At 38.1% G+C, this 12,784-nt stretch overlaps 1 protein-coding gene and 1 long non-coding RNA gene across 3 annotated transcripts in view; one reads left to right on the top strand and one right to left on the bottom strand.

Moving 5' to 3' along the window:
* The first annotated feature begins 29 nt into the window (after positions 1–29).
* Positions 30–12,784, top strand: part of LOC127541035 (uncharacterized) — a 116,607-nt gene continuing 103,852 nt past the window's right edge. The window contains exon 1 of one of the 2 annotated variants that reach the window (XR_007948354.1): positions 30–196. This is a non-coding gene — a long non-coding RNA (uncharacterized LOC127541035). The remainder of the gene's footprint in view (positions 197–12,784) is intronic. The other variant, XR_007948353.1, reaches the window with a different exon arrangement.
* ASCL3 (achaete-scute family bHLH transcription factor 3) lies at positions 4,537–5,416 on the bottom strand. Its single transcript, XM_051966089.1, has one exon. It carries the CDS (start codon positions 5,399–5,401, stop codon positions 4,859–4,861), a length of 543 nt encoding a protein of 180 aa, XP_051822049.1. The 5' UTR covers positions 5,402–5,416; the 3' UTR covers positions 4,537–4,858.

A 12,784-nucleotide genomic window follows, 5' to 3' on the forward strand; every position in this document is an offset into this window, starting at 1 on the left:
CCTCCCCATCCCCACCTCCAGCCCGCGCTGCGACCCAATGAATGTGGAGAGTAATGGGACGCAACGAAGGGGCCGGCGAAGGGGCCTCAGTTTTCCCAGATGACAGGCTGACAGACTAGAGCTGGAGGGACCTCAGGTCACTTAGCCCAATCCCCTTTTTTCACAGCAGTCCAGAGGCTAAAGGGCCCCCAAAAAGGTGGCCGTCCAGTCACTCAGACGCTCCACGAGCCCGTCGCCAATATCAGCTTCGCCTGTCCTGGGGTTTCCTCGGCCCAGAAACTGGGGCCTGTCAGCCAGCGACTATTTGAGGTCAAATCTGACCCAGGGCTCCTCGGCTCCGGGCCGACCGGATACAAACTAAGCGGCAAATGCAAGCACCGAACGCTGGTCTTCGGTCAGCAAATTGATGCTCCTTCCGCTGCCTGAAGCCGGGCTCCCACAGCATCCCAAAGCGCATCTCCCGCCTCTACTTCTCTTGGGGCCGAGAGAGACGAGCTCTGCCGCTTTAAAGGGAGACACTAATCTCGCTCGCTCCCCAAGAGTTATCACCGTGTCCCCCACCACGACTGATCCCATAAGAGACAGCGCTCTGAGCCAAGCCCGACGCCGAGCCGCGGCTTTGCCTCCTTTCCATGAGTCCCCAGGCTCTCCTCTTGTCTGTTGCTGAAAAACAGAGTAACCAGAGGAATTGTGGTGTGTGGGTCTGCAAGAGACTTCTCTGAGGAAAATAGGCGTGTCCACCGCCTTTCCCAAATCAGATGCCAGGTGGGAGACTGTTCTAGGACAGTAAACCAGCCCGAGCCACGAGAGTGTTAGCAGGATGGTGAAGGAATCTGAGAAGCATTTGAGGAGGCCCTGGAGATGTTAAGCTTAGAGAAAACCCTTACGAAGTACACACTTTTTTTTTTTTTTTTTAATTTTATTACTGGCCATTTACTGATTTCATTTCCTTGGTTTCCATTTATGATTTTAAAAAATTCACAGTATTTTATTTTTCCAAATACATGCAAAGATAGTTTTCAACATTCACCTTTGTAAAAACCTTGTTTTCCAAATTTTTCTCCCTCTCTCCTTCCCAAGATAGTCAGCAATCCAATATAAGTTAAACATGGAGAACACAGCTTAAAAAAAAAAAAATTGAAAGTGTTAAATGAGAATCTCCATATACACCAAATATTTTCACGGTAGTAAAGAACTGGAAACAAAGTAGATGCCCATCAGTTAGTGAATAGCTAAAAGCACTATGTGCGTGAATGTGATACTATAAGAAATGACACATATAATGAATAGAAGCAGCAAAATATTTAAATGAACAAAATAAGCAGAGCTGGAAAAACAATATACAAAATGACAATGAAAATGGAAAGAACTGCTATAAAATAATCAGTACTGAATACTGCAAAACTACTAAGAACTAGCTTGGTCTCAAAGAAGAACTACAATAAGATACTTCCTTTTACTCCTTAAAAGAAATGGGAGATTCACAGGTATGATATAATGCATATAGTCAAATTAAAAAAAAATATATTACTTTTGCAGAATTTTTTTAAACAAAAATTATTATAAAGGATTACTCTCAAAAGGAGGAAAAGATACAGGGGAAATCTTGGTAATATAAAAACAAAAGGTCAATAAAATCCATTTTTATTTATTTTTAAAAATAGCCTTTTTTATTTTGATAAAGCTTTTTATTTTCAAAACATAGACATTTCAACATTCACCCTTGCAAAACCTTGTGTCCATCAATTCTGATGGATGGGGCTCTTTTCAACAAGGTGATTCAAGCTAGTTCCAATGGTTTTGTGATGAAGAGAGCCATCTGCACCCAAAGAGAGGTCCATGGGAACTGTGTGTGGATCACAACATAGTATTTTCACTTTTTGCTTGTGTTTTGTTTTCTTTCTCATTTTTTTCTCTTTTTGATCTTATTTTTCATGTATGGCATGATAATTATGGAAATTGTATAGAAGAATTGCACATGTTTTTAAAATATATTGGATTGTTTGCTGTCTATTACTATCAAAAAAATTTCTCTGGAGAAAACATTTTCTTGTGTTATTAGTCAGTGGTTGAAAGCTCTTGAGTGATCCATGAGAAAGAAGATATAATCTCTGTTCTCACTTTAGGTAGTTAGGAAATCAAGACTACTACTTAGGACACAGCAAATAATATGACCAAAGGTAACAGGACTAAATCAAATGGGACAAAATATCTGTGCTATGAAAATTATGTCTTAGAATCCCTTGCTACTCTTCCCATGTTCAGTGTGAGTCATCTGGGGGTAATTAATTTTGTAAATCAAGGTAGTAGCTCTTTTCATTTACTATTCAAGACACAAATAAAATACATTGATTGCAAAGTATAATATAAAACAATGCAAAACAAAACAAAAAACTGAGGAAGAAATAACTGAGCAATAATATAGAATCAGTGGTGTCACTTCATGGTATCATTAAGAAGTGGGGAAAAAAGAGTCTAGGAGGTTAATTTTAGATCTCTTGTGTTTACAATCATTTAGAATGTTAACAGGATCTTCTAAATCACTCCAGTTTTATCCATCAAGTCACTTTTTCCCCCTCTGCTAGTTTTTGGTTTCTCTTATGATAGGGGTTTATAAGGCTAAAATTCTTATTTATCATTAAATAATAAGAACTTTAGATTTATAAAACTGCTTACATGTAAAAAAAAACACTAAAAAAAAAGGTAAATTTGTTTTAATTGGTTAGTGTAGGATATTTTTAAAGTATTTGACAATTTGATCCAACTCTTTTCTTTTTATTATAGCTTTTTATTTACAAGATGGGTAATTTTTCAGCATTGACAATTGCAAAACCTTTTGTTACAATTTTTCCCCTTCTTCTCCCCACCCCCTCCCTCAGATGGCAGGTTGAACAATACATGTTATATATGTTAAAGTATAAGTTAAATACAATATGTTACATGTCCATACAGTTATTTTGCTGTACAAAAAGAATCGGACTTTGAAATTGTGTACAATTAGCCTGTGAAGGAAATCAAAAATTCAGGTGGACAAAAATAGAGGGAGTGGGAATTCTATGTAATGGTTCATAGTCATCTCCCAGAATTTTTTCACTGGGTGTAGCTGGTTCAATTCATTACTGCTCTATTGGAACCTTTGGTCATATTATTTTCTGTGTCCTAAGTAGAACTGCTCTATTGGTTCCTCTCATTGTTGAAGAGGGCCACATCCATCAGAATTGATCATGATATAGTATTGTTGTTGAAGTATATAATGACCTGGTCCTGCTCATTTCACTCAGCATCAGTTCATGTAAGTCTCTCCAAGCCTTTCTGAAATCATCCTGTTGTTGACCCAACTCTTGAAAACACAAAGTGAGTGCTATTTCCTGTAGATCCCACTGATATAATGTCTCCAGCATTTAGCTCCTCTTCTCTCTCCCCTTGCTACTACCCAGTAGCGATCCTTGTTACAAAATGCTTGGATTATGACTTTTTAACAGTTGTTCTTTCTTTCCTCATTGGCTGAATACTTTTTCTTATGGATTGAAATGATTGGTCCATTCTTAGTTGTTTGGGATCCTCTTCAAATTATCTTGTATTTATTTTTCTGTGTATATATTATATTCCAAGTGAAAATTAAACCCCCTGAAGACAGGGATCACTTTCCATTTTTGTCTTCCCCAGCACATAAAAGTGTCTTGCATAACAGAAAGCTAATGTTTGTCAAACTGATTTGAAGCTGAAGCCATCCTACCACTCTAGTCTCATTTCATACCATTTTGCTATGACCTCTCTGCTCCAGCCTCACTGGGCTTACTTTCTTTGCCAAGTCTTTATTGCCATTGATCTTTTTTCTTGAAATATTTCCTCTCTTCAATATCACAAGACTGTTTTTGTCAGACTCCTAACAAGGCTTTAAAGCCCCAACTAAATGTCTTTTTTTTTCTGAGGAGTTTTCTTAGGTTTTCCTTGTAAGAACATTCCCTATCTTTCTGAACATTACATAACACTTTATTTTGCACTTCTCTAATGCATTTAGTTTACATTATTTGCATTATATTTATCAATAGGCATATTGTCTTTCTACAGAGAACTTTCAAGAACTTGTCAGTGATTTATCTGTGGAATTGAGAGAACAGCAACCATATCTTACCCAAACTTTGTATTTCCTACAGTTCCCAGATACATGTTCTCACAAAGCAGACCCTCAATAAATGAATTAAAATCTCTTCCTTCCACATTAAAAAAAAAAAATCTGTGGAAATATCCAAGAGAAGTTACAAGTGGACAGAGACATATTTAAATTGAGAAATTAGATGTTTGAGAGGCACATACTGCTGCCTTCCTAGAATTCCAGAAACTAATATTCAAAGCTTCAAGAAGCTCCTTTTAACTCATCTGCTAATGGCAGTAGTATTCAAGACATATTTTCTTTTTTTTAAATAATATTTTTATTTTTTCAAAATACATGCAAAAAAGTTTTCAATATTCATCCTTGCAAAACCTTATGTTCAAAATTTTCTCCCTCCCTGCCTCTTTCCCCCCTCCCCTAGACAGTAATAATCCAATATAAGTTAAACATGTGCAATTCAAGACACATTTCCAAACATAACTGTACAGAGTGAACTACTACTACCCAGTGCCAGGTTAACTCAAGAGATTATGAAGATTGGCTCAACTGAGAGAATCAAAGACTGGATGACCCCTTTACCAGGCATCCTATATAAAGGAGGATTCAGACAGGTGATTGAACTAAATGACCTCTAAGCTTGTTTCTGATGATAGGATACTAACAACAAAAGTTCGGTAACAGACATAGTCTGATTCTGTAAACACTGTACCCTTAGGAAATGATTTCTTGAGACTTTGGCCCTATTTACACAATTGCAAAAATGGGGTCCATTTGGTGACTGGTAGTTGCCACAATAGCCTGACCTTTCCCAGGCTTCTTCTTGCCTTCCACTTCATCTCTGTAAAGAAGAGACTGCAGGTAGTTAATGTACTTGATGGCAGCTCGGAGGGTTTCAACTTTACTGAGGCGCTTCTCCAGATATTCCTCAGGCAGGTGATGACGAAGCTGGGCATAGCCTTCATTGACACACTTGACTCTCTGTCTCTCCCTTTCATTTCTTTTCCTGATGAATGCTGGACCATAGGAGTAGTCACATCTACCATAAGAGGGATACGGCATCTGAAAAGGGAACGAACAAGGATCTCCAAAGTTTTCCACAATCAGCTGGTCGGTTGCAAAAGGGAGCACTGGCAGGTCTTCAGAGTAAGGGGATGGGGCAGGGGCTTCTGGACAGAGGTGGAAAGTGACAACGGGGTCCAGGTAGAAAGACCGAGTGAGCTGCATGTGGGGAGAGTCACTAAAGTTGGGCAATTTGTCAGACAGATTACAGTAGTTCTTGCTATCCATTATTCTCTTTGTAACCTGGAAGTACAAATAAATGTATTAACATAATAACAAGCCAAATTACAGTTACAGATCTTCTAGCTCTAGACCTGGGTTCTTTCCACTACACTATGCCCCATCTTCAGTCACCCAAAAGAGTTAAGGTGCTTCTGTTATGTGGGCTGTGCAGCATTGCTTCTTATCATTTTGAAAACCAGATGATGTATAACATTGCCAGAGAAATAAAGCAGTTAAAAACCATGAAAAATCCATAAGGATAGTGGGGTTGATGTAATTCTGACAAGTGAAAATTAGATTCAAACTGATAAATTAGAAAGTATTTACAAAAAATACCACAGGACTTTTCAAATATTGATTTACAAAAATGCTACTTATATACAACTTGATATCCAAACTGTTGGATAAACTGAAGTACATCTATCTATATTTAGTTCTCTCCTCATTGATAACAAAGGCACAAATGTATCCTGTCTCAGGGTGGTTCTTTCTGCATGAGTATGTCATCACCAAATTACTCTATATTGCCATGATTTTCTGCCAGCATACAAAATTTTGGAGTTGGAAGCAGCTTTAAATGCCCAACCCATTGGTGAATGTGAACTAAATATGTTCTTTACATTCTAACTCTTAGGTTCAGCCTCCAGAACCCACTGTTCAGGAGGCAGCTCGTGAGGCTGCCTATTCCACTCATCATTTTAATTATAGGGAAATTTCTCCATACATCAAGTCTAAATTTGTCCAAAGCTTGGAAACCACTATGAATTTATTGGATCTCGACTGATTTCATCAGTTATTTTTCATCTGTAATTTAATCCATGCTTGTCAAAGACCAAGTTGGGGCCAAGGTCTTCTTGACTCGAGTCGGTGCTTTATCCACCACACCAAGTTATATCCATGTTCTATATTGCTCCAAAAAGCCCAGGTATTTTTTTCGTACATACTACTATCCAGTTTTATCTTCCCTATGTAAGCTTTCTTATACAACTCAACAGATGCTGCACCAGAACCATTTCTCTGCCAAGAGCATTCCACAGGAAAATGTTTTCTCCAATGTCAAAATGAAGCATCCAAAAAAAAAACTTTGATGGGCTGTCAAACCTTTGATCCAACAGTGCCTCTACTAGATTTGTGTCCCAGAGGGATCATAAGAGAGGGAAAAGGACCCACAAGTGCAAAAATGTTTGTGGATGCCCTTTTGAAGCAGCAAGAAACTGGAACGTGAGTGATGCCCATCAGCGGGTGAATACCTGATTAAGTTATGGCACATTAATGTAATGGAATATTATTGTTCTCTAAGAAACGATCAGCAGGTTGAGATCACAGAGGCCTGGAGACACTTACATGAACTGATGCTAAATGAAGTGAGTAGAACTGAGAACATTGTACACAGCGACAAGATTATGTGATCATCAGCTGTGATGGCTATTTTCAACAATGAAGCTGATTCAAGGTAATTCCAATAGATTTGGGATAGAAAGTACCTTGGAATACAAGGTTTTGCAAGAGTGAATAATAAGAACTATCTTTGCATGTAAGAAGAATAAAATACTACTAAAATTTTTTAAAAGAGTACATTTGACCACTACACACCTGTCAGATTGGCTAGAATGACAGGGAAAGATAATGGGGAATGTTGGAGGGGATGTGGGAAAACAGGGACACTGATACTTTGTTGGTGGAATTGTGAACACATCCAGCCATTCTGGAGAGCAATTTGGAACTATGCTCAAAAAGTTATCAAACTGTGCATACCCTTTGATCCAGCAGTTTTCTACTGGGCTTATACCCCAAAGAGATACTAAAGAAGGGAAAGGGACCTGCATGTGCCAAAATGTTTGTGGCAGCCCTGTTTGTAGTGGCTAGAAACTGGAAAATGAATGGATGCCCATCAATTGGAGAATCGTTGAGTAAATTGTGGTATATGAATGTTATGGAATATTATTGTTCTGTAAGGAATGACCAGCAGGATGAATACAGAGAGGACTGGCGAGACTTACATGAACTGATGCTGAGTGAAATGAGCAGAACCAGGAGATCATTATATACCTCAACAATGATACTGTTTGAGGATGTATTCTGATGGAAGTGAATCTCTTCGATAAAGAGAGCTTTAATTGATCAAAGATGGACAGAAGCAGCTACACCCAGAGAAAGAACACTGGGAAATGAATATAAACTGCTTGCATTTTTGTTTTTCTTCCCGGGTTATTTCTACCTTCTGAATCCAATTCTCCCTGTGCAACAAGAGAACTGTTCGGTTCTGCACACGTATATTGTATCTAGGATATACTGCAACCCATTCAACATGTAAAGGATTCTTGCCATCTGGGGGAAGGGGTGGAGGGAGGGAGGGGAAAAATCGGAACAGAAGTGAATGCAAGGGATAATGCTGTAAAAAATTACCCTGGCATGTGTTCTATCAATAAAAAGTTATTAAAAAATTTTAAAAAAAGTACATTTGGTGTAAGAGCTCATTAAATATCAAATGAGCTACTGAATATTGGTGCAGTAGTATACAGGGCCATTAAGATGATATCTTAAAAGACATTTGACAAAGATTAGGTTGTAATGGGCTGAGGCTTGAGTTGATGCACTGAGGTCCCAAGCATGTGAGGCTAAATAGTAATTGGACCGTACTCTATTAATATATATATATTTGGAGAAAGAATGGCCCCCGCCCACTCTTTGTGCAAATCCTGATGTGTTGTATAGGAAATAACAATTTTGGTGGGTGGAGGCAGGGGAGTGGGAAAGGGAAGCGGAGAGAGAGAGAGACTGCTGGCTGGCGTCTTGTCACAGCTGCTCACATTGCTATCGTGACTGCCCTTCACCTCCGATCCCCTTTATACCTGCTGTCCCCTTTTCACCTGCAATCCCCCTTCACCTCTGCTGGCTGGCTTCCTATCACAATCCTTCTTCACCTCTACTGAGAATAAAGATTGAAGATTTTTCCCTTAACCTGAATTCCTGACTCCGGCTGATTTTAAATACACAGTCATCACAAGGTGAGATGATAAAAAGCAAAGAAAGCAGAGCCAGAACTAGACTTACCTAAATCATATGAAATAGAAAAATGTATTTTTTTAAACCAGTCCTGCCTGCGACTTTGTACAGGACACTTCTCCAAAGCTGCAGATGAGCCCTTTTTCTGCAATTGAGTCTTAGAGAGTTAGAGTTAGTTTAGGAACTGGAGGTTGAGTGACTTAGTCACACATTTAGTGTGTCAAAGATAGAGACTTGAACCCAGGACTTCTTGATTCTGAGGTCATCTGTCTATTGATTATACTATGCCGTTTCTTAAAAACTAGAGAAATACAGAGAATGAAAGTGACTCAAAAAGAATAATCAATAAATTGTCACAGACATGCTGTACACAAATACTTCTTTTTAAAAAGAGAATAATTATACTTGTGTGGTTTATTGGTTTTTCTATTTAAAGTTAGATACATGATAAATTATGTCTTAAAGATCATTAGCAAAATCATGCACTTAGTTGAAAAAGTGGAATGAAAAACAACACAGATATGTCCATGTGAATATATTAAAAAAAAAAACCTTTAGGAGGAAAAGATCAGTTTCCAGCCAGTTTTTTAAGTTCTTGATAATCCAGTATCTGAACAGGAGAGCTGAGAGAGGGTTGTGTTCAGGTTTTACAAGGTGACTCCCATTCCCTATCCCTAGAATGTACTCCCTCCCCTCCAAGAATCCCTAACTGCTTTCAAGGCTCAGCTGGAACAGCCCCATCTCCAGTAGAGAGTTTGCATTCACCTTGTATATATTTCAAATTTTTGAAGGCAGCATGGCATGGTGCAGTGAGCCAGCCTGAAGAAGATTTGGATTTAAGTTCTGACTAGCTGGCTGACTCTAGGCAAGTCGCTTAGGCTCTCTGTTCTAAGCAGCTGTCCACATCTACAAGTTGCTGAGCAGCTGCAAAGATATACTAGTGGGGGGGATTTCCTACTCCATAAAATCACAAATCTACATGAAATAAACAAATACTCACAGTTGGTATTTATCTGTGTATTTTATTTCCTAAAGCTCCCTAAAGGAGAGGACTGTTTCATTTTTTTCTTTTTATGCTGGTGTCTAGCCTAGTATCTGACACATTGTGGGCCCTTAATACATGTTTGCTGAAAAAAATTAATCACTATAATTCAAGTTGGAGAAATTACGCTCCAGTTCCTCCGAAAATGCTTAATCAAACTATATTCTATGTGGCTTCTTAAATGGGGGCAGATTACAGATAAGGAAGCTAAAAAAGAAAAAAGAAAAGGGAAGACCAGTCAGAAATCAAGGAGTCATTCAATTGCTATACCTTGATTTGCCTGCCAGGTATGCTGGAGACTGAAGATGCAAAGATTAAATGGAATAAATCCCTGCTCTCCAGGATCTGACTGGTACTATTGGGATAAACATTTAGATAAAAAAAAAAAAAATTAGCTTTTGAGGAGTGAGGAGCATTGCTAACTAGGGAATCAGGGAAGGCTTCCTGTGGAAGATGGGAGATGTACCTGGACTGAGCCTGGAAGAAAGCTAAAGGATACCATAAGGTGAATATGGGGGGAACTGACCAAAACCCGGAGAAGGACCACCAACTTGGCAGAGCAGCAAGGCAACCAGTTTGGCAGGAATGCTAAGTAAAAGGTAAAGGGGAAGTAAGGGGAAGTAAGGAGAAGTAAGGCTGGAAGGTAAACAGAAACTTAAAAGTATGCAAATGCTGGGAAAGAGCTCGTCTTAATCCCATAGGTGATTTCATCATAGACAAGCCCAGGTAAAGCACTGAAGTGAAAACACTGAAGGTCAGGAAATTAAACAGGACAAAGAACTTAAAAGGATAGAACAAGCAAAGAATCTCTTACTCCCTTGTCTCCAAACAATTTTGCCTTTAGAAGACTAAAACCAAGCCATGGGGGAAAAAAGGGAGTTGGGAAGGAGGGGGGCCCAAGACAAAGAAGGGTTTCCCGATTAAGGAATCAGAAAACTGCCAAGCCAGACGTTCTGGATAAAGAGCTCCCACTTGCATGGAGCTTTAGAAAGGTTTATAAAGTGCCACTTCACACATAAACCATGTCTCAAGAGAAGTAAACAGGGTAATTTGTCACTACGTAAGGAGTCTTCATATTAGAAAAGGACTCGGTTCTAGATTGAGAGTTCAAAGTTATCTCAGAGTTCTTACAGATGAGGAAATTGAGGCTCAGAGTTTGAGGGACTTGCTCAAAGTCGTGCAGGTCGAAGACAACTCTGCCAATGTCAATGGGTTCTGTGCACACTATTTGAGCAGCAAAAGAAATTATTCCTGAAAAGACTTTTCTGATGAATTCTGAGTTGTGGAACTCAACCAGAAAACTAAGTTAAAAATTCTGACTTGTGCCCAAAACCAAACCTGAGAATAGACTATTAGAGTGAAAATTAAAAAAAAAAAAAAAAACAACCCAAATAATATCCATGCTAATTATTATTTAATCTGGGAAAAGAGCTTCACCCTTATATTAGACTAATAAAATTATCTTTTAAAATTTGACCCAGATGAAATCTGTGTGAAAAAAATTGGCTCTAAGAGAGAACAATTCTTTGACAAATAACTCAAAAAAGGACACTGGGAGAAATTCTAGTGACATGAAAATAAGTTATCTAAAATGTTTTAAAGGAAAAAACAAAACCTCAGGCATTGTCAAATACCCACTGGGACGCCCTGTACAGTTGGATATTTACCACAGTAATTCACGTTCTACCTATTTAACTGCATTCTCAATTATAAGCACTCAGACAATAATATACAAAGAAAGAATAATAGAATAATTAATTGTAGCAGGAAATAAGAATCAGAAACAATTATCAATGGAGAAGTTTGGGCAAAAATCAATTATCCTGCTGGCTGCCGGTGCCCTGAGCTAAAACTCGAGTTTGAGTTTCATGCACACAAATAAAGAAGATCTCAGGAAGTTTGTCTTAGTCTCTCTATTTGTAAAAGAGGCTGAGGAATGGGTTATTTCTTTCTTTCCCAAGAGAGCTATGAGGATTAATAAGTGAGTATAAAAACTCAAACGGTTTCTTGCTGGAACCTAAATAACTAAAACGTATACAATTTAGCAGAGAAACAAATGATCCAATATTTCAGAAGTTCTCATGATTATAGCAAACTTGGGAGCTTTCAGTGGAACTAATTCCTGCCTTATCAAATGGGTAAAATTCAATCTTGTAATAATCATTAAAACTTAAAGTCATCATGGTATTAGGACCTAAGAGAAAATTCAAGTTGATATCCATTTTATCTAAGAGTTCTTTTTGAACCAAGTTCTCATAATTCTGATACTATTAGAAAGATCTTTGAAAAGCTCTTACCTGAGTTTTGTGGTCAAAATGTTGTATGTTCAGCCAAGTCGGACCTGTCAGATTTATAGACTACTGGTGACAATATGCAAAGTAGCTTATGGTTAAACAGACCTGTGCAGGTCTTGTTTAGCTTTTTTCCACCCACTATGCAGATATGACAACAAATAGTATGACTAAAAATAAAGGTTCACTTGAAAAAAAACACTGGATTTCCATCTCAAACAATGCCAGTCACTGCAATCAAGTTATTCTTCAGAATTAAATATTTTTCAGAAGCATAATCCCCTTACATGTAAATATTTTTAAATTTGACTTTAAAGAAAAAAAATTTTCAGCATGAAAGGTAATCATACAACTTCAGAGCAGAAAGGATCTTTAGAGATTGTTTAATCCAAACCCCTCCTTTCATAGAAGAGGAAAACAGAGGCCTAAAAAGGTGAAATGATTTAAAATTATATTGACAGGAATAGAACCTAGCTCTTTGGACTCCTAGTTAAATCCTATACTGGTTCCCTTGCCCAAAACTTGGAAATTATTAATCCAAAAGCAACTTTTCCACTGTGGGCCTGAGGCTGAAGAGATGAGCTGACTGGTCATTTCCCAAAATGCAGAAGGCAAAAGACACAACAAAATTAAGACTTGAAGGTTTATGCAGAACCAGGTGATCTGTGGATGGGTGGGAGAACTCAGATAAGAATTGGAGGAGCCAGGACAACTGTTGGTCTCTTGAGAGATGGCAAGAGTACTTAAAAGCTGGGGTATAAAGCATGCCAGAATGATCTCTACAGAAAGCACTTACTCGAGAGAATTAGCTGACAATGGACAGATCTACTTTGACTGATACTTGGGACAGGGACATGACCAGTCTGTTCCTTGAATTTTGTGGGAACTGTGATTAAACTTCTAGGGTGGTGGTAGAGAGGCCAGACAAGGGCATTCACCAAAAGGTAGTTTATTACTTTTTCTTTGTGAACCAGACTTAAGACAAATTTTCTGGGTTTATTTACATGCCTTTTAATAAACCTGCTCTTTATTTAAGTATTTATTACTAGC

The sequence above is a fragment of the Antechinus flavipes genome, chromosome 6 (genome assembly GCF_016432865.1).
Source record: "Antechinus flavipes isolate AdamAnt ecotype Samford, QLD, Australia chromosome 6, AdamAnt_v2, whole genome shotgun sequence".
NCBI classification, from domain to species: domain Eukaryota; kingdom Metazoa; phylum Chordata; class Mammalia; order Dasyuromorphia; family Dasyuridae; genus Antechinus; species Antechinus flavipes.